The 22568-nt window shown below is 34.1% G+C and overlaps 2 protein-coding genes across 3 annotated transcripts; one reads left to right on the top strand and one right to left on the bottom strand.

Moving 5' to 3' along the window:
• Nucleotides 1-514: 514 nt before the first annotated feature.
• LOC106107193 (histone-lysine N-methyltransferase eggless-like) lies at nt 515-19090 on the bottom strand. 2 transcript variants are annotated; one of them, XM_013287933.1, is made up of 32 exons: nt 17404-19090; nt 16795-17024; nt 16515-16574; nt 16289-16412; nt 16080-16184; nt 15585-15745; nt 15203-15269; nt 14411-14598; nt 14045-14190; nt 13299-13414; nt 12797-12936; nt 12573-12611; nt 12339-12458; nt 11756-11926; nt 9581-9704; nt 9177-9264; nt 8469-8668; nt 7777-7958; nt 7487-7564; nt 7275-7385; nt 6644-6789; nt 5941-6136; nt 5414-5581; nt 4979-5112; nt 4698-4761; nt 4470-4583; nt 3925-4041; nt 3323-3453; nt 2571-2743; nt 2180-2246; nt 1996-2080; nt 515-1407 (listed from the first exon to the last, which is right to left on the bottom strand). In XM_013287933.1, exons 1-32 carry the CDS (start codon nt 18707-18709, stop codon nt 1201-1203), a joined length of 5358 nt encoding a protein of 1785 aa, XP_013143387.1. In that variant the 5' UTR covers nt 18710-19090; the 3' UTR covers nt 515-1200. The 2 variants fall into 2 exon arrangements, with proteins under 2 accessions (XP_013143387.1, XP_013143389.1); XM_013287935.1 differs by having other exon boundaries at nt 16080-16181.
• Nucleotides 19091-19301: 211 nt separating this feature from the next.
• Nucleotides 19302-22468, top strand: LOC106107194. Its single transcript, XM_013287936.1, has 6 exons — nt 19302-19658; nt 20091-20172; nt 20468-20616; nt 20709-20824; nt 21020-21096; nt 21391-22468. Exons 1-5 carry the CDS (start codon nt 19535-19537, stop codon nt 21077-21079), a joined length of 531 nt encoding a protein of 176 aa, XP_013143390.1. The 5' UTR covers nt 19302-19534; the 3' UTR covers nt 21080-21096; nt 21391-22468.
• Nucleotides 22469-22568: the final 100 nt, after the last annotated feature.

Genomic DNA, 22568 nt, shown 5'->3' with positions numbered 1-22568 from the left:
TGCTAAATAGGTGGTTTTAAAAATCAAAGACATGTTTGTTGAAAGACATTTATTTATTCTTATCAAATATTTCTCTTATAATTAGGCTATCGATATAACAAAATTAACTAAATAATGACTTTTAGTACTGAGAAATTGAAAAAGAGAACTGGAAAAGACCATTGTCATAACACTTGTCTTTGTTTTTTTATAAGATAGTGAAAGGAATATCTACATGGTTTATAAAAACATACAGCCGACAACGATGGTATCCGGTTACACTAATTTTACCAAATTATAATTTTACTTTACAAAACGAATTGATATTTATTAAAATTCGAGATAAAATAGATGGCAATTTTTTTTACAATTTAGAACTCTTTACAATCAGTCTAAAATTTACTACATTATATTAAAAAAAAACCTAAAACACATCCCTACATATTGCGTTTAAAAAGTTAATTGTTCCAAATTACAAAGTATTTCATCAAATATTTTCTTTCACAAGTATCAAGTTAAATATCAAAACCATTCAAAACAATCTTAAAATAGTCTTACAATCATTTATACAAGTCACATTAATGTGGGTTTCCACTGTAGTAACACCGTACGATACATTGTTATAACGTGTAGAGAATGACAGAGAGAACAATGTTTATACACGTGTTTCTGAGGTGGAGTAAACGAGACGTAATCGTGAACACAAAGGTTACATAGCAACAACTAAACCAATGCTGTTCCAGATACAACAGCAGATATGACGACAATTTAAATTACTAAAAGCCTGTCCTACAATTCTTGTAAATTTTAAGATAACAATCCAACGTATAAAACATGTGATAGAAATATTCGGATTTTGGTACTCTGACAGCGACGACACTTTTAAGCTATCTGAACCTCTACAAGCCAGTGGTACGACAGGCCCTAACTATTTTATCTATAAAGCAGCTGCACAAAATGACAGACGAAAACAATAATCTATCATTAACATCAATGCGAAAAATGTGGTTTAAACTTCCTTTTAATTACAATTAAAAAAAAATCTATCTAATCAAATCTATAGACAATTAATTTCATTGACATTTGGTTTTGAGGATATACTAATAGATGTCGCTAGTGGATCATGTGAAAAATATTTCTAACTATGCTTCCTCTATATCATTTTGGAATCTGTCTAGTAAGTATTAACGTTGGTATTGTTTTGTGCAGTACATCGCGAGTTCAGAGCAGGCGGCCCCTGCAGTTGTCGGAGCCGCAATAGCAGTAGAGCAGCTTGCCGGGCACGGAGCCGATGTCGTAGTTGTAGTTCCAGGTGAGCTCGGTGCCGGCGCGGATGTGGCTGGACGCGAAGAACGCCACCCAGGGGAAGCGCGGGTCGTGCGTGTCCACGAACACGTTCTGCACGAACACGTTCGGACAGCAGGAGTGCTGGACAAACAAATAAGTAATTAAGTATTATATCAATATCATAAATGTAAAAGTTTAGATGGATGGATGGACGTTTGTTAGAGTTTGTAGACTAAGCTGAACGGATCTCGATGAAATTTGACAAGTCGTAGAGGATATCCTGGAAGCATGTATAGGATTCTCACTTTTTTTTTTAATTCCACGAGGAAGGAGTCGCGGGTTCAAGTTAGTTAACTAAATAAATTGGACCGACAGACACTCTGAATGATTTCAATCTTTAAAGGCGGTACACTACAACTGGAAAATATGCTACATCTGCTCTAAACAAGACAAATAGGCAGATATTTTAACAAACTATTATATATGTTTTAAATGGAGAGATAATAGTTTAATTTTTGAACTAGTCTCACTATTAATGAAGATTTGTAGTCATTTAAGCAATATCCATCTTATTAATATCATAAATGCGAAAGTTTCGATGTTGGTTAGAGTTTGCCGCTTGAACAGATCTCAATGAAATTTGGCATAGATGTAGAGCACAATTTTTTATATTTTTCCCATAAAACCGTATATAAATGAAATAAAGTAGTCAATTGAATATTGGCTTACGTTTAGATATCGTCCAATGTTGCCTTGTACCTTGGCGTCCATGATGTAACAAGCCTCGTCCTCGCCGAAGTACGAACGAACAGATCTGCAGATTTATTAAACGCATGAAAATAAAGAAAACGTATTCCTTATAGTGTTAGTAAAAACCCTTAAAACGTATAAATTAAGCATTATAAAACTTTACCTGTATTTTGATACTAATTGCTTGGAGTCCATCCCCGCCTGTACTGTGAATCTTGACGGCTCCCGCACTGAAATAAAAACATAACATTAAAAAGCTTATATTTACAACTTTTATAGAAAATTTTCTAGATTTTTACACTAATACTAACTGTCGCCCGCGACTCCGTCCGCGCGTATTAAATGAAAACTTAATTATCCTATATGTTCTTCCAGACGGTTGTATATCTATGCCAAATTTAGGCAAGATCAGTTAATCCATCTAATCTTTCTAATATTTGTATATGTCTAATAGTAGAAGCAGATATATTTGTACGTCTAATAAATACACAAAAAAATCGGTTTTAGTATGGACTGTAATTCTACAAAATACTTCTATTGTAATAAAATGTTACCTTCTTCATCATCACTAATAATAGTTATACATTCTTCATCTCCATTGCAATTGTCCGCTTCCTTCTTAGATTCTTTTTTCATTTCTTTTTCCGTCTCTTTTTCCTTCTGCTTCTGCTCCCCTGAGTCATCTTGCTTCTCTTTCTTGCGTCTCTCTCGAGTTCGCAAACGTTTGCTGTCGACAAGTTGGATAATTTATTATGCAGCATAAAAAAAATAATATAGGATCATTGTTTGCTTTTTGGTAATTAGAATATGTTTACCTATCCGTTGCTTGCGACATTGTCCACGTGAAATTAAAAAAGACCTAAAAAATACAGCCTAACTAAAAAATACACAGCGGTGATAGAATTTTTGTAATCGGCCCAGTAGTTTTTGGGTTATTTGAATACATAAAAAAATCCTCAAATGTCAATCTTTCCTCTTTATAACATTACTAGCTTTTGCGTGTCCGCGTGGATAAAAAAATATAGCTTATGTTATAGATAAATTACCTTCCTAATGATGAAAGGATTTTTAAAATAGGCCCAGTAGTTTTTACATAAAAGAAACATATACACAAATGGAAAAATTCTATTTATAATATGGTAATTAGTTTATTTAACATTGCAAAAAAATTAACATTCAGAAACTGAGATTATCCGCCTCAATCTTTTCGCCCGTTTTACGCGACACCAGAACTAAAATTATGTTCCGCGTACTTAATCAATGTTCTGAACTGCAAATTATTTAACGTCCCAATAAAAGTACTCACTTGAACTCTAAGGGCAATTCAACGTAACTGGGACAGAAGTCATCATCCTCGTCTTTAGATGTTTTCGTCTTCGACTCCTTCTCCTCCTCACTCGACTCCTCCTCCTCCGAGGAATCGTTTGAACCGCTTTTCTGTAATTTAGGTATTATTATTTATAGCCTAAACAGGAATATAACGATGCATTTGAATCTTTTTCATTAAATCAATTTCTAATTTGCACAAATTATTATAGTTACATATATTTTTTATGTTGTTATGCTTGTGTTCTTTTACGTGAGAGTTGCACGCAACATAGAGACTGTCAGATATCTCAGTTCAAAACATAATACGAGATGGTAGAGGTGGAATTTGTATCGTCAAGATATTTGAAAAGCTTAACTAATAGCAATCAGTGTTCACATCACTGTTCCTAGTGTTATGAAAATCGGCGCAACACTAGAACATGGGCATTAACGTCTCGTCCCTATGACAGCTGTCAATGTCATTCAGACGTATTAGAATAGCGCGCCAATCTGGCAGGAGTTAATGGACTGAGTGTTGATGTTAATTACGCTGTTACAATTATATTAATGTCTTAACCTAGTTAGTACATTAAGTAATACCTGGTCATTCTCTTTGAGGGATTCAGGCACGTCCTCCTCGTAGCCTTCCTTCATTGCCTCCACCACTTCTATATAGTCGAGCTCCGCGAGATATTCGTCACCTTCGTTCAACCCATCCTGAATATTATATAAACATTAAATCTATCTCCTTATTAGATGTCTTTAATTTTCTTTATGAATTGCATTATTTTGATCTTACTATTAATGCGAAAGTTTAAATGGATGGATGTTTGTTATAGTTTGTAGCCTAAACGGCTGAACGGATCTCGATGAAATTTGGCATAGATGTAGACATAACCTGGAAGAACACATATACTACTTTAACTTTAACATAGGCTGACGAAGACTAATTTGATGTAATTGTGAAGTCATTCCTCGAATCGTACCATCATCATCATCATCTACCATGGCCGCCCCAAAATAAAAAAAAAATAAACCGGTGATTTTGCCAAAGGAGATTGTAGCGTCGTCTTTTTCTATGTACCTGATTTATATTTACAGTTTTTTTTTAAAAAAATAAACATAAATAAGAAAATCTTAGTTACCAAGTTAGCGGTGGCGTCAGTGAGCAGATTGCCGGCGTACACGCACAAGAACGCGCCCTTGGGCACGTCGTTCAGCGCGCGGATACCCCAGCCTCTTTGCTCCGTTTTGAAAACCTCACAAATAAAACAGTTTAATTTATACTTGCAATAAATAAAACTGTATTTTAAGTAAATATATTTCAGTAATAGTCTTGAATTTCAAACAATATGCTGTGGTAATTAATTTACCTGTAGTTTTAATTGTAGAGGATGTTGTGCGACTCGGTTCAAACATGTGTTATTACATTTACACCTGAAAAAAACAATCGTAATTAAAATGTTATACGTAAACTGACAGTAAAACTCTATTACGGTAGGAACCGTATACATTACAGTAGTAATTGATAATGGTAACAATATATACAAGTGTCACTGACGCGTGTATACAAGTGTCACTGACGCGTGTATACAAGTGTCACTAAAGTGTATCAAAGCATTTTTCTTGTACACGTATTAAGTAGGATATGTACCTAGAGTTACATTCGTATATGCCGGAGAGCAGGGGCTCCGGCAGGCGGCGGTACACGTAGCCCACGTCGCCCTCTATGCCGATAGTCCGCGCGCCTTCTATCGTCATCTTCCAGCATGCACATTTATTTTTATCCTGCAATACAGAAATCATTTAATTTATTTTTGTGAAATTAAAACACTTAACCTATGTATCTTGCAAGACTGTGAGCGTGCGCACATTTTTTACTAAAATATCGCACAACTGTTTAGTTTCGCTTTAATTCCTGTGAACTTATATGGAGGTACACTACTCCATTTTTTGTTATGCAACAAAATTGAATTGGCTGCTTTGACTAAGCAATCGCACAACAGTTCTGCGATTTTTTAGTCAAAGCAGCGGCTGCTCTTAGTTGATATGTAATTATGTTTCGAATGTGTGATGGGTGTGTTGTTACCGCACAGTCGTCCTCGCAGTCGCAGCCGCAGAGGAAGTCGGGGTCGAGGTTGAGCGGCACGCCGGCGGTGGGCGTTCTCTCCGTGTTGTAGGAACAGAACTCCGGCAGCGAGTCGTCGTAGTAGTTCATGCACGGCACCGGCATGTTCTCCTTGCCGTGCGACAGATCCTACACATTTTATATTCAGTGCGTCAACATTAAACAAACTTATACGGATGTCAGGAATATAGTCATCTCTTTTTTTCGTGTATAAGAACGCAGGGGTGAGACAACAATAACTAGCGACCGCACACGACGGAGTTCAAATTAAAAATGTGGGAATATATTTCCCGTAACGCACTGAACATGTTAATGACACAATACTTGTTGTAAACCATTTTGGACAATATCTAACTACTTTTACTGCATAATAACAGGAAATACAAGCCACAAACATAAAAACATTTTAGTAAGTCTAACTTATATCCGTGGGATTTGCGTGTGGTGTGAGGTAGTGAGGTGGTGAGGGTGTGAGGTAGTGAGGTAACCTTCTTGGCGACGATGCAGTTTTGCAGCACGAACTCGGCGAGGCACTGCGTGGCGGGGCTGAAGTCGAACAGGTCGACGGGCATGTCTGAGCGCACGGCGCGCAGGTAGCGGTGCAGCTCGTGCATGTCGCGCAGCCGGCGGCCGCACGGCGCGCGGTACATCACTATCTTTGTCGCCTTGTACCGGACTATTTGCCTGAACACGTTTCGCTTTATACCATACTTATATAGAAACAGATAAAAGAACGACGGTGGCTCAGGGGTTTGAGCACTTGACTTGTAATCCACAAGTCCTGGGTTCTAATGCGATTTACGATTTTTCGAATTTATATGTGTAATTTAAATTGTAATTAAAACGTTCTTACGGTGAAGGAAAACATCGTGATGCAATCATGCAAAGCTATTTTTGAAGTTAGCCAACCCGCACTAGCCCAGCGTTGTCAACTAAGGCCTAGTCACCCTGACTTAGGGTTGGCTCCGAGCCCCTCAAAAGGAAATAAATAGATAGAGCACTGGTGGCGATGAAAAGATCATTTCTCCCATACAAAATCAGCTGCGAGAAGGACGTGCGTCCTAGAGAATTTCAAATAGTGATACTTGTATACAGTTATATTGAAAAAAATTGTTGTTTTTTTTTTTTCAACGAGAAAGGTGGATAGCATTATGAAACATGGTAGTATATGGAAGGTTGTGTGCGAGATACCTCTGCCAGCCGCTGAGTAGGGGCTTGGTGAGGGGGTTGTAGGTGCGCAGGTCGCTGAGCGGCAGCACGTCGCCGCGCCGGCACTGCGGCCCGCACTCGTGCGCCACCATCGCCAGCGGACACACCGCGTTCTTCGGCTTGTAGTGCTGCAACACACAATAACTATCTTACTACTATGTTAGCTGTCAAGTTAAATACGCTATGTCATGTCGTATTGATATGTTATAAAATATGTTACAAATGTTTAATTAAAATATTATAATAATTCCAATTACGACATTGTAATTCCAATTACAATGGACAGACGACGCTGGCGCTCTCTCGTGTCGGAGGACAAGACCCACTTAGGATCGCTGCGCCAACGCAGTAAGTAAGTAATAATTCCAATGTTATTTAATGACACCTATTGGCAATTAATTTTAATACAGTTATATCGACATATGGTTTTAAGGATATATTAACAGATAAATTAAAGTGTCAACTATGCCTACTCTATACATTTTTTGAATTTCTTTGACTGCGACACAGTCGAGGAAATTTATTTACTACCCATCGGTGAAATATCACAGAGCAAGGGCTTTGCCACCCGATTAAAGAGAAATGCTTATAAAAAATAAATAATTGTACACACCACAACTCTAGAGACTATTTTTTCCATTGAAACTTTCTTGTTTGTTGCTATCGGAGGAGGCTGGCTCGTGGCTGTCGACTTCTTGGCTATAAAGCGTAGACGACGCAACTCCTGCGAAAGGTCAAAAATGTGAGTTTGCACAAGTACTTGTATAATACACTGTTATATCATTATTTTATATTACAACAGAGACAACGGTATGTTTCACTCACCTCGACCTGTTGCGCCGATTCTGTCGGTGACTTTGAGGGTTCATCATATCGCGTGTACTCCACGTACGGCATGTTCGACTGGAAAAGGACATATCAACCAAAAATTATATTTTTAAATAATGAAATTGTATATAAAATATTTTTTTCTTAATCTGGATGAAATTTATCATAGATGTAGAACATTGTCTACTTACTTTTATTTTTGAATTCGACGAGGACGATGACACGGGCTACAGATATACACTTACAGTTATCTAGTATGTAAGGTGTGTTGGGGTCGTGTGGGTCACCTTGTTGTGGTGTCCGGAGCGCGGCATGGGGCGCGCGCGCTGGCGCTCGGCCGCCTGCAGCTCGAGGTAGAGCGGCGCGAGGCGCGTGGAGCCGCGGTAGATCCACTCGCGCCGCTTGCCCGCCAGCACGATCTCCGCCAGCGACGCGTCCACCTGCGCCACCTCCGAGCTCCACCACCGACCTACGGTACACGACAATCTATATAAATGCGAAAGTTTACATGGATCCATCCAGATGTTTGTTAGACATCGTAGCCTGAACGGCTGAAAGAATTTCGATGAAATTTGCCATAGATGTAGAGTATAGTCTGAAAAAACACATAGGCCACTTACTTTTGAATTTTTTAACTCCACGCGGATCGAGTTGCGAACGAAAACTAGTACATATATAAACTGAACAAAATTTAACAATAAACTTTTGACAGCGACTGAATGAAATTGCCGAAATCAATACATGAAAATAATTCCACCTTCTGGGCATTAGGCTGCTCTAATGTGGGGTGTAAACCTCTTTTTTTATAATAAAAAGGGGCAAACGAGCCGCGAGAACACCGAGGTAGTCAACGAAGCCCATGGACATCCGCAAGACCAGAGGAACAACAGATAGGCTCGCTTCAATACCGCCGAGAACAGACCGTTCCACAGCGCGGTGTGCGAGGCAGAAAGTTCCGCGAAGAACGCAGTTACCTCACCTTGCCATTCAGCCTTGACGTGCTGTTTGGGCCTAAGGCGCACCATGGGCCGCTCGGGGTACGACAGCAGGTACTGACGCACGAACTCCTGCGAGTAGGGGTGCACCTCTTCCCACACCAGCTGCGAGCACTCGCACACCAGCCGCGTGTTCGCGTGCTGCACGTACTTCGCGTGCCCGTCGTCGAAGAACACCAAATACCTGCACAATAATACTTTCTGTACTCTATAAAACCAAACACTTAGGAAAATATAGACGAGACATATTGAAATTTTATCACCAACTTCTTTATCAGTACCCCATTTCGTATTTCGTGTCCTTGTTTTAACATGTAATAAAATATAAGAAGTTCCATCTTTTGATTTAAAATAACACTAAATATCGTTAAAAGTATGATTTAAATATTTTATATTTAAATGCAATTAATTATATTGTCATGTGGTTTAAGGCTATCAATAGATAGCGTAAGTGATGGCTGTGTGAAAAGTGTCTCAAGTGAAGTGTCCACAATGCCTCTCGTAAAAATATCTCTCTCAAAAATATATTTTTTTGAATATCTTTTTATGTAATATGGCGATCGCTACGAGAAGCTCTATTACACTACGTAGCTGTCGTAGTTTTACTATTATTACTTAAAAAGTAAAAACTCTCTTGAAAATTGATATTTGAAAATCCACAAAGATTGTTTGAACTAAATCTATAAACATACCTAAACTTGTTAACTGGATTCGGCACTTCAGCAACAACGCCCGAATAGAAAGAATCTGTTTGTTCTGCACACGCAATTATTCTTGTACCTTAAAATACATACAAGTATTAACAATACTGTCTATAAAAACATACAAACTGAAGTATGGTATAGTGCAATTCAATCTTTACAGCGGCTCGGGATTTTGAGAAACATGAGCAGCCAATGGACTGAACTGACTGACAAAACTGACCAGTTATACATGCTCATAATTACCCATGAGTCACTGTAAAGTTTGAATATTGTTATAGTGTATTAAATATACACTAGAGAGCGATCTACACCCATCATTTGAAAGCACAGTAAGCGTATCTCACGATATACAATGTGTATGACGTGACATATGACGTACGAACTGTACTCACCAATTATGAGTCTTACGTCAGGAGGTTCGGAGTACGCGAGGCAACGCCCCGTCACGTGCTTGGTAACATTCTTGTTTGTCTTGTATTCTATCTTCACGCGGCAATTCGTGAACTTTGTCGAAGACTGAAAATAAAATTAATCCTTAACTATAAAGGGAATAAATTTATGAAAATAATCGTGATATTGAAAATAAAAATATGTACTGGGACCGTTGAAATAATAAATGATTTAATAAAATGCACACAATAGGTTTTTTTTTTCATTTAGTATTATGTTTTAGTTAAAAATATAAAGCCAATAAGTTACAAAATAGTTTTTATACCACAATATTTGAAGATTCAACACCATTTTGTAATGCAAATGTTTCTATATTTTTTGTACTTTGCAATACTTTTTCATTCGCTGTATTACCAAGTGAGTGAATGACATTAGTCATAGGACCATTCATTGAAATTTTTCTTCGTTCTCTATATGCGTGCGATCTTTCTGCGGATGTTTTTGCTATTTTTGTATCATTTAATACCACTTCTTTTGATTCAGATTGTGTTGTTTTTAAATCCGATAGATATGGGGATATTTCTATAGCACATTTGTTTTCTGGATCTTTGAAAGGTCGAGTAAGAGCGTTGTATAGTATAGTATTTGTAGAATTAGATGAACCAATTTGTTTGTTTTCGATAGGCTGTTGAGTGTTTTGTGTTTTATTTAGAATTGTCTCAATATTCTTAGATCTTGCTGCCATTTCTCTTTCATATGCAAGTATACGTTCTCTGTAAGCACGTATACGCTCTGCACCTGTTTTTGGTATTTTCTTCACTTCTGGTATATTTTTATAATGTATCTTATGGGATCGACTGGTTACTGTTGTTGGTTCGGGGCAATCTGTAGACAGAGAAAGCAATTCATTATATGTTAATGATGAATCTGTTTTAGTCAAAAAGATATCGATTCGGATTTTTTAATGATAATGGATCCATAATAAATACCTTGTTTACTAGATCGATTACTATTTACTATTATGACTTGTATTTATAACTTACAATGTTTAATGAAATCAAATAACTTACTTGTATTGCATTGATCATTTAAAGTATAGTTTGTTTGTTCAGAATCTGCGTTTCCATCATCGTCTATCTGCGATCAAACACTTTAACTAAATTAATCCATTTTTATTCAAAAAAATAACATTATTTTTCGAGAAAATAACTTCATATGATTAAATACTTATCGTTTCAATACACTTACATGACAAAAGTAATAAATCACACAACACTTTGAATCAACACTATCTCTTTCTATCACTTGGCAGTGTATATACCGTTCTCTTTCGTTGGGTTTCATGATGTCAGAATTGTACGTACAAACCGCACGTATACGCACCGACGTCCACGTCGTCTGGCGTACACTTATTTGCGGAGGAGAAAATAAGGACTATGTCGCAGGAAAACACTGATATCTGGATGTGTTCTTGAAATATTACTTATTTTTCACATAAACACAAATAATCCCATTTCCTCGTAGATATTAAATATATAAAAAGCCGTAACAAGCACGGCCACGCAGGCGGCCTCATATCTTATTCTATCTCTTTCTATCAGTCAGAGTTTGACATACAATAATGTGTATTGTTTTCCTGATTTTTTAGTTTGCTTGAATATAATATGCTTTCTAAGCAACTTTCATGCAAGATTAGTATAAATATAACTACCAACCCTCTACATAGATTTAAAAGTTAAATATTACCTTGTACAAAAACATTGTTATTCATTCTTCAAAAAAAGTGAAAAAGATGACGATATGTTTTTGTAGAAGTTTATCATCAATATAATGTTAGTAAGCAAATAGCTTAATAAATAAGATGTAATATACAGTAGCACGAGATTTGTACGTATAACTCTGCCACTGACATGAAAGGAGATAGAATAAGATAGGGTCGCAAACATTTTAGTTATTCATAAAATAGTAGATATTTATAGTGGAATTTAGGTTACCATGACCTTGCTTTTCTTACTGCTATTCGATTGTAGTATTATTTCTTTTGTGCAGAGCGGTTTTATCCAATTTAATAGCGTGAAAATAATTTTTAAGATTTACACTATTCAAATCAAAAATATGTTATAAAACATCCTACATAACAAATTGTATGTTTTATCATATTAGTATAGACAACTTACCGTTCTAGGCATAACTTCGATGATCTTCGCTTTGACCCAGAGTCCGAATGTGCTCTTCATAGCGTAGACCGGCATGCCGACACGCAGCGGTGGCTTAATGACGTCACCGGGCGGCGGCAGGTCGGCCGGCGCCACCTCCGCAGACAGCTTCACCACGGACACGTCTACATTCTGAAATAATTTGACAATGTAAACGAGATTATACATATACCCCCATATAACGCGCAAAATAACCCCTGTAACAGAGTTTTTCGAATAATTATTAATAGAAGGTCCTCTCTATAAGACGATTTAAGACTCTGCTATAAAAAACGTGTTATTAAGTGGGATTCCTACAACGCAAATAACGCGGAATCGGAATCGCGTTTGGGAGGTATTTACATAACTAGCGGTCGTCCACGTCTTCATTCGCGTGAAATAAAAAAATAATAAAAAATAGAAACCATGTACTCAAAGGTAAATTACCTTACTAACGGTGAACGAATTTTCAAAATTAGCCCAGTAGTTTTTGAGTTATATCAATACATACAAAAATACAAAAATCTCCTGTTTATAATATTAACATTAATTAAAATAGACTTACATCGTCATCGTTTGTCTCAGGCGCAGTAGTGCAGTTCTTGTCGGGAGTGGGCACAGCTATCCTTTTAGCAGGAGTGTCAGTATTGGTCATCAAACGACGCTTCGACCGGGTCTGAGGCGGCTGTCGAAGGGTTGAATTATTTAATATTGTTCACAACGAAAATTAAGTAGTTTTCAAGAATAAAATAAACGTATTTAATACATTATCATAATTTCAATAGAATATTTAACTTACCTCGACTTTATTTACTTGCGTATCCTCATAGCAGCAGTACTAAAAATATAACAATTATCAAGATAAAAGAGAAAACTGAAAAATACTATATTGCATAATAATACCACAGAATAAAAAACTTTGTAACTATTTTTTTTTGTACTTGAATTGTTGCATTAGAGTTGGCACGTGTAACAAAAGATCACTCTTATTCCCGACGTGCCAACTTAATACCGGTAACTGACCGTAGTGGTGGGCGTGTCCACTATGCAGATAGCCGGCAACGCCTTGCGTTCCACCTCGAATTTAGCGTAAAGGTCACTTCGTATTTTATCTGTCTCTGCTTGACAATCTTTTATCATCTTGTCAATAACTTTTGTCTGTACTGTAATAAATAATAATAATAATATTAGAATACTTACGGTTTATAACTGAAACATTTAAATATGTTGCTAATAAATGATAAGGCTACGCTTGAGCTCCAAATTCCAATGAATTTGTGACGTCATATTGCGACGACTACCAAGCAAACTGTTTAATATTCGTTTCAGTAATCGGCCGTTAATTTAGTTTATACTAAATTTAAGTGAGACTAACAAACCGGTGGAATAACACAAAACACAGACCTAATGTAGTATGTGACATCTGTTACAAGGCGCAAGAAAAATGCAGATTAAAAAAATCAGTAAAAAATACATTTTGAAAATCGATCTTCAAATCATAATTTAAAAAAGTGTTTTTTATTACCTTGCAATTTATTCAACTCTTGTTCCAGTTCCTTTTCCGAGGCGGCAATTCTAGAGTCCATTTTGTATTTATCCCATGTTGCATTGAATACGTCTGCTAAATTATCTTCTAGAAATCTAAATATTAAATAATATCATAAAATATCTAGAGATCAAAATTAAGAAAAATAATGAAATTATTAACAAACTATAAACAACATTTCGCTTTTAACTACAACTCGACAAATCTTATATGATAAGCAAACAACAAACTATAAACAACTAAACGAGCGGTGTTTGCTTATTTTTATGGAACTGAAACATGTAATTACAGTTTTCATATATTTTGGCGGCTTTTAAGTTCCTGCAACACCGCGGAAAACACTATTTTATGTATGACGCAAGGGGAGGACACCGCTAAATACTGCTGAAATCGAGCTGCTAAGATATTAAAAAAAAAGTAATACCGTTAATTCATCGTGGAAATATAACAAATGGTAATCTTTGTTTTATAAATAAATTAGCTTTCGACCGCGACTCCGTCCGCGTGGGATTAAAAAAACAAAAGTGATTAGCCTATGTGTTCTTCCAGACTATCCTCTTCATCTATGCCAAATTTCATCAAGATCCGTTCAGCCGTTTAGGTTACAAACTCTAACAAACATCCATCCAAACTTTCGCATTTATTATATCAGTAAAATAAAGAGAAAACTTGAGAAAGAATAGGGATGTTATTATCAGCAATAGAAATAGATATGCTATACTCACTTAGCTACTGATGCGCCAATTTTCTTTTTATTGGACTCTTCGTCCTCGTCGGATTCGGAATCTGATATATGAACAACATCTTGATAATTTTTACCAGTGTCAAGATCCAATAGGGGTGTGAAATTCTTAAATTTATTTAATAAATCCTGTAAAACAACATACAATTAATTTAAAAAATAGTTGCGTAGAATTTTACCAATTTTATTAGTATTTTTCCTTTGAATTAACATTAACCATTAAATTACAATTTTGAAACATTTCTGTTACAATTTTTTTTTCCAGAGGCATAACAAATAGTCTACAAGTGTTGTGACAATGTAAACTCAGAAGCAAACACAACAAAAATTGATATATCTTCCTAAATACCTCAAGATGTTTATAATAGAGATTGGCACAAGCTTCGCAGACAGCAGCCTTCTTCTTGTGCTCAATTTTGTAGAACATCGACATATCAGCATCCGCTGCATAGAACTTAGTGTCATTTAAACTCTGACACTTAGGGTTGACACATTGAACGGGTGCTGGATTCTCTACATCAATAGCCTCCACTTCGACTGTTATAAAAAATACCACAAATCAATTGACAACGTCGTGCTCGAACAAGTCATTTAAAAAAACAACAAAATGTAAAACTAAATCAAAATCGGCTTCGTTAAAAAAACAAATATACTTATAACATGTAAATTAAAATAATCTATCCTAATATATACGAGGAAAGATTTGTATTTTTGCGTGTATTGAAGTGGTTCGGAAAATAGCTATGTTTTTTATTACTTTTTATATGTTATAAACTAAGCGACCAGTGAGTACACTTCAACCCTGTGGGTTTTTGTACCGCTTCTAATAGTTTTATTTTATTTTATTTTTCATATTATGCCTTTGTCCAATAAATTAAAAAAAAAAACAAAAGCAGCTGACTATAATATAATTATTTACATATGTATCACTTGTCAAAATCAATACTCGCTAGATATACTAATAAGCACGTGAAAACATTACCCATCAAGTCAGGTAAGATAAAAGAAAAGCCTTTTACCCTTCAATGATAAACATTGTGTTCGCTACGAGAAAAGAGATCTTTTAACTTTATACAACCTATTTCATCACATATCAATTGGAAAGAGACATTTTTTGTACCTGACATCATAACATACTTACCATTCTGTTCTACTTCATCTTCATCAGAATCGACATTAAAAACTTCTAAGCCAATTGGGACTTTCGACTGAAAAAAAAAAAATGTTAAAATATTAAAAACCACAACATTTATTAAGACATGCATGCATAATGTTCTTTGACAATAAGCTTTTTAATTTATGACAGATTTTATAATTTTTGATAATCTTTGATTGTTATATATAATAGGTTGCTATGTTTATGTTGGTTTGTTAAATCAGAACTTGGATTAATAAACATAATTAAGAAGTTATTAAATTGTTTGAATTAGGACATTGTACAATTAACAAAATGAGATATCATAAAGATTTGAATAAGTAATATCAAGAATATAATGAAAGATGAAAGAAAAAGAAAAATATACCACTTTCTTTTTTTCTTTCTGAGGAGAACTTATTTCAGTATCCATTGCTTCCACTATCTCTGTTGACTTTTCTTTACTTGGTGATACTGACTTACTTTCAGTACTTTTCTTACTCAACTCTACCTTTTCTGGCTGATTATTTGACGTATTTTCTTTTTCATCTAAAATTATCGAGAACAAGAAAAAATAACTGTTTGGTTGTGTCCATAACTATGATATCTTACTATGGACAAACTAAGAAAAACATAATCTACTATCCTCTACATCTATGGCAAATTTCATTGAGATCCGTTTAGCAGTTAAGGCTACAGACTCTAACATCCATCCATCTAAACTTTCGAATTTACAATATTAGTTCTTTACTAATATTGTAAATTCGAAATTCTGTTTTTACAAAGAGAACTGGTCTCACTGGAAGTTAGCTCTTAATTACATCAAAGACTATCTATGTTGCCAAAGACACATTGGAAGGTATAAATTAATTGATATCCTCACCTTCTGATGAACTCTCCAATAATACAATATTCTCATCTTTCTTTGTCACTGGTTCTGACACCGATGGTGACTGAGCTTCATTTAATATCACAATGTTCTCATCTTCTGAAATAAATTAACAACAATCACATACATGACTAATAAACAACAGTTTAGGCTGTATAGACAACAAAAATAGATATAATAATACTGATTTAAAATTAACTGACCTATAACAAAAACACCTTTTTCACTCTCTTCTGGTTTATTTAAAACTTCAGCACCATTGTCTATATCTGAAGTAGCAGATTGTGATAACTCACGGTCAATTGGTTCCACTTCTTTGTCTATAATCTGTAAAAAAATATACATTTTTCAGAAAAATTTTTCCTGTCACCATGCATCTAAAATCTTTACAATAATTTCTTATAACTACAGACAAAAATCTACACTGACCATTTTTTCACCAACTTCCTCCATATTTTTATCATTTTCTTCAACTTCAACCATTGTTACCTAAAAGCAAATAACTAACATGATTAAACTAAAAAAAAATACATGTACAAGCCATATTAAGAAAAAAAACAAAAGCCTCTAGCCTAATATGTTCTTCTAGGACATAGTCTGTGAGCCATTCCAGAGAAACTTCTAACAAACATCCATCTATCCATCCTCATATGTTTTCATTCATAATATTAATAAGATGACTCTAAAATGTAAATTGTCAAATACTTACATCAGTTTCCATTTGTTCTGTAGTTTCAACATCTTTATTTTCTTCTTGACTTACAACATTAGTTATAGTGAATTCACAAATTTCATTTTGTTCATCAATTAGAGGTAAATCTGTCTGTGGTACTTTATCATCTTGTTCCTCAGATTGTGAGACAACCTTAGCTGTGTCCAAATCAGAGTTGACCGCATTAGAATCTTCTGAATACTCTACTGCCATTTGGTTACTATTCTCTGCAATAAATATATTTTCTATACCAATATTATAAAAAAGAAAACTTTGTTTGTTTGATTTTAATGATTAGGCTCAAAACTACTAGGTTGATTACAAAAATTTTTTCACCTTTAGAAAGGTAATTTATCTGTGAATAACATAGGCTACATTTTACAATGTTTTTTTTTAATCTTATGCGGACGGAGTCACGAGCGATAGCTAGTATTAAATAAAGTTATAGTTTATCAAAATAAACTGATGACAAAGCTTCTCTTATCATTGTTGTTTACTATATTTGGTGCTGCTATAAAAATAATATTACAGCCACTTGGCTGAATGGCATCCCATAACACAAACATCTCTATTTATGGAAAACATATAAATAAGTGTGTTGTTTACCTTCATCTGGATCATATTCCTCATCATCATCGTCCCCATCATCATCTTCTCCATCATCATCTTCATCATCATCATCCTGGTCTTCATCATCTTCTACCACTCTGGTTGACTCAGCCAACAACCCCAGAGTATCACTCATTTCACCTACTTCATCCGAGTCCCTTCTAATTTCTGTGATTACAGAAGCTTTTGATGTTGAAGGTTGAGGTTCATCAAGAGTTATATCAATATTTAGCTCTTTTGCATCATCTTTTGGTTGAATTGGATCCATATCTATGTCTTTCGACATTGTGTTTGTTAAAACTTCAGCTTTATTCTTTTCAATTGACTCCTTTACATCTGCATTGATGAGATTCTCAGATTCCTCTGAATCCACTTGCACAATTTCTGTAGCTTGTGACTCCACATTGTCCAATTTTAATTCAGCATCACAAGTATTAAGAGGACAAGTTTTTAAATCATTACTCTCCCCATCTTTTTCTACCTTAGGACTATTTTCACCCTTTTCTATGTTAGGTAATATATCCAAATGACTAAGAAGATCTGGCTCATCATCTTCATCCATAAAGTCCATTAATTCTTGAGAGGGAATTTCCAACATCATATCAGGCTTTTTCAAGCCATGTTGTGTTACAATTTCTTCAATTCTTTGGATAGAATCTATTGACAATGCTTTAATGTCTTCATGAGTTGAAGCAGAAGTTATTGCATCTAATTTTTCCTCAGTTAATACATTATCATCAAGATCTTTAGTGTCAGTACCTTCCTTCTCTACTATCTCACATGTGTCTGTGTTTTCTCGTAATAAACTTTCTTCATCTGCACTATCTATCACATTATCTCCATCATTTTCGTCATCATCCCATCTTAATTGTAACTCTTCATCTAGTACATCAGCAATATTAGATTTAACATCATTATCACTTGTATCTAAGTACTCCATAAGAGATTTGTTAATAGAACTTATTTCAGGGATTATATTTGTCGATGTTATTACAGCATCTGTTTTAACACATGACTTTAAATAATTTTCTACTACACCATCACCCACTTTTTGGTTTGATGCTGCTATTTGCACATCCTCTCCATGTGATTTCAATTCTTTAACAAACATTTCCTTAATGTCTTTACTTTTATCATTTGCATCATGTATAAGAATATCATCTAAATTAGTACTTTTTGGTGTTGTTTCTTCTTCCCTGTTTTCTGCATTTTGAGAAGTAAGATCTTCCTTGGTTTCATGAGAACTATCCTTTTCAAAATTATTCTCAGCAGGAACATTCCCTGAATTATCTGTTATATCCATATTTATTTAATTCTATGTTGCCGACGATTTTAAAAAAATATCCCGGATATCGTGAACTTATAATAACATAAAGGAATATTCAATGAAGTGGAAAATTTGAAAAAAATTCTGCTTCTGGGCTTCCTGTCTATAATAAAGCTACAACTTTTTATTTTCGGCATTAGGTTTTAAAAATAATAAAGCAACAACAAAATGCAATTTTTTGGCATCAATGGAATTTGACAGTTTCACAACCAAGTTTGACATTTGATTTGACACTATTAATTGGTGTGTACAACAGTCAACACTTATGTTTAACAGATTATATAAAACAAGCGTGACGCTTGGTTTGGCAATTTGCAGTCTTAAAATAAACAGAACAGCAATAACCTTTTCAAAACATTGGCTTTGATATATTGTCATTAAGTTTTGATGTAATTTAATTCATAAATCAGTATTTTCAGATCTAGCTTTTACACTTTTATGTTCAAAGTTCGATTAAAAAAATCGATTTTGCCATGTATTTTCATTGTAAAAGTACGATAAAAAATAAAAACTGCGGACTGTGGTAATCACCAGCCATCACTATAATTACCAACCAAAAACTGTCAAAAAACAACCATCACACAAATATTTTGGTTTTGGTTAAAATATCTTCGATTTATAATACCACGAACAAATCAATTAATTCCATCTAATCCATAATTCTGGAGAATCAAGATATAAATTCAGTTTTGGGTTTTAATTTTTAAATATAAATTAAGTGTGACTATATTTTGAAAGTTGGAAAGTTTCAATTGAATAACATTTTTAAAAATTATTTCCGTATAACGTTACCTACAAAACATGAGTAACAATACATTTTTGTCGACTCGCATGATGGCTGGAGCAGCTATCGTGGGACTGGTGGGTGCTGCAGGTGTCTTCATATATGAACAAATCTATGCAGAAAAAAGAAGAGCTATGTTAGGTAAGAACCAAAATGTTGAACGTGAACATAAAAAGACTACCACGTAGATAACCTGCCCCTAAGTTACATTCTAACATTATTTGAAAACTTTTAATTTATTAGCGGTTAACAAGAACTTTTACTCGCAGTCTCAGTATTCACTTCAGTTTCAGAATTAAATTGTAGAAGGGCCAAGATTGCTAGTAAATAAATTAAATTAATAAGTTATAGTGTTAGATTAATTGCAGGCAGTACATGACTGGGCATCATGGTAACTGCTGGGGGAGGCATATTTAAGTAGTGGACGATGTCATGCTGATAATGATGACGATTTGATATATACAAGTTATAATAAGTTTGAGTGCCATTGAAGATTTTTTTTAATTTAATTGAATTATAAAATTCACACCTGCTTGCAAAGATGATGTAACATTATACATTTTTACTTTACAGTGAGGGAGGTTGCCCGGCTTGATAAACAAGTTTCATCAATGAGATCAGAATTAGAAGCCTTAAGAGAGCTCCAAAAAGAAACGTAAGCATAAATTTAATACAATAACTGTAACAATTTAGCTTTGAAGCATTTCATTATTTACCAAACCATACTTTTCATTTATAATAATAAATTAGCAACTGTCCATATGAAATAAAAAAAAAAAAGTAAATAGCTTATGTGTTGTTCCAGACTATCCTCTTTATCTATACCAAATTTCATTGAGATCTGTTAAGCAGTTTAGGACTACAAACTAACATCCAATCATCCTTCCAGACATTCGCATTTATAATATTAGTAAGATATTATTTGAAATAAATATCTGGTTTGTTTATAGTCAACTTCGACGCATGAAGCAAAAGCGTAGTCCTAGACCAAAAGAAGTTAAAACACCTAAAGCTGCACCCTCGGGAGATACAGTTGATGCTCCTGAACAAAGCTATGCCTCTGATTCTGAATATTTTACTGACTATCAATCCGTTATAGGTAAGTAAAAAAAACAAAATGTCTATTTTAATTTACCGAGTTACTGTTTGTTACACAATAAAACTGCTAATGTTAACATTTTTAATGTGCAGGTACTGACGGTGAAATGGACAGTGAGGAGTTCTATGATGTCCCCACAGATGATGAAGATGACACATTGCGTGAGTCACTGCGCAATGGACATGCTGCAAACCTCACCCTGGACAGTGTAAGTAACATCTACCAAGCTTGATGATGAGTCGTATTTAATCCTTTTGTTGTTAGATTTATGTCTGTTTTGATTTTGTTGCATTTAATATGTTTTATCCCGACCAAAGACAATCACATAAGGAGTTTTAATGCACATTTTTATTATTGCAAAGGATCAAACTTATGTGATTAATATGTTACAATTTACTTGCAGGATAAATCAGATAATTTAGATCTTCCAGTACAACAAAATGTTAAGGAAAATAGCACATAGCCAACATATAAAATAAGGTATTTATTTTACTTTTCCTTTTAAAAGAACTGGTTTTTGCTCGTAACTTCGTCTGCGCGGTATTTAAAAAAAACGATAATTGTTGTAACATTACTCAGTGATAATGTAACTTTTTAATATTGACCAAGTAGTTTAGACTTTATTGATTACATATTACATATAAAAATACAAAATCTTACCTCTTTATAACATTAGTATTGATATGTGCTGCTAGCATAACACATTTAGTGCCATAGAAAATTATTTGGAGTGACTGATAATATGACCATAAAGAATATGGTTTTTTTTTTCAGGTCCTTAGTGAAGCATAATTGGATTTAGTTGGTGTTAGCAATGGTTTAGGCATAGAATTGTTATAGGAGGCTAACATAGGTCAAATGAAATCTATATTCAATTAATACCAAAACATGTATTCCTTGTTATAAGTAAATCAATGCAAACTAACTTACTGGTTTGGTATATGAATAATTCTGATTTTAATAATATTCTATTTCACTCATAGTAAAAATGACATGTATAATGTAATATGGTAAAATTATTATGTATTGTATAATCTAGACATAATATTTGCCTTAATATAAAGACTTACAACCATTTAATTCTCAAATAGATTAGTAATGTGACCATATGTAGATCTTAATCTAGTATTTGGTGCTATCTTGATAGCTACTTAGAAATTTAGGACATGAACTTTTTAAATAGAAATTGATGTTATGTATAATCAATGAAATTATATGATTGACAGGTTTTTTTTTGTGAAGTTGGCAATAAATAATTGTTATTCATATGTCCATCTTGCTTTATCTTTGCAACATAATTAAACACAGAATTCTTGTATTTTTAAGATCATTAATGAGTTACTGAGTTTAATATATTTAATCAGTGGCTTGCGATGTATTATGACTAAATGTAACTAATTATTTTTAAAAACATATAATCTTTTGGGTAAAAAATAAGAAGTACACAAATGTAAATGCACTTATATCTGTATGTATTTGAATGATGAAGACATGACTGACTTGTGTAGTATCAATCAAACCCAGTTATTATATTCTTATATTAAGATATTTTTGTTCTTTGGTATCATAATTATGTTTTTCGGAAAGATTTGGTAAAATTGTGTTTTTGGTTATTTATATTGAAAATATTCAGTTAGGTTTAATTTGTTACATGTTAACATATTAATGGGTTTAACAATATGTATTGCATAGTATTTGCTCAACCACAAAAGGTAAAACCGACATATGAGGATTTTTTCAAATTTCACTTATTTATACAGTTCACTCTAAGTAATTTTAAACTATTAGAAATAAACAAGTATTTATCTTTTATCTATAGCTCAAAATATTGGGTTATTTTTAACTAATTCATGTCTATACATTTTTATTTATTTATTTATTTATTTATTTACAATAGGAAGCCAACATATCACATGAAATAAGTTCTGTATGATGAAGAAAACTAATTATAA

This window comes from Papilio polytes, unplaced genomic scaffold, assembly GCF_000836215.1.
Source record: "Papilio polytes unplaced genomic scaffold, Ppol_1.0 DF822067.1, whole genome shotgun sequence".
NCBI lineage: Eukaryota > Metazoa > Arthropoda > Insecta > Lepidoptera > Papilionidae > Papilio > Papilio polytes.
The sequence above is the reverse complement of the archived record's forward strand: the minus strand, read 5'-3'. Positions and strand labels throughout refer to the sequence as shown.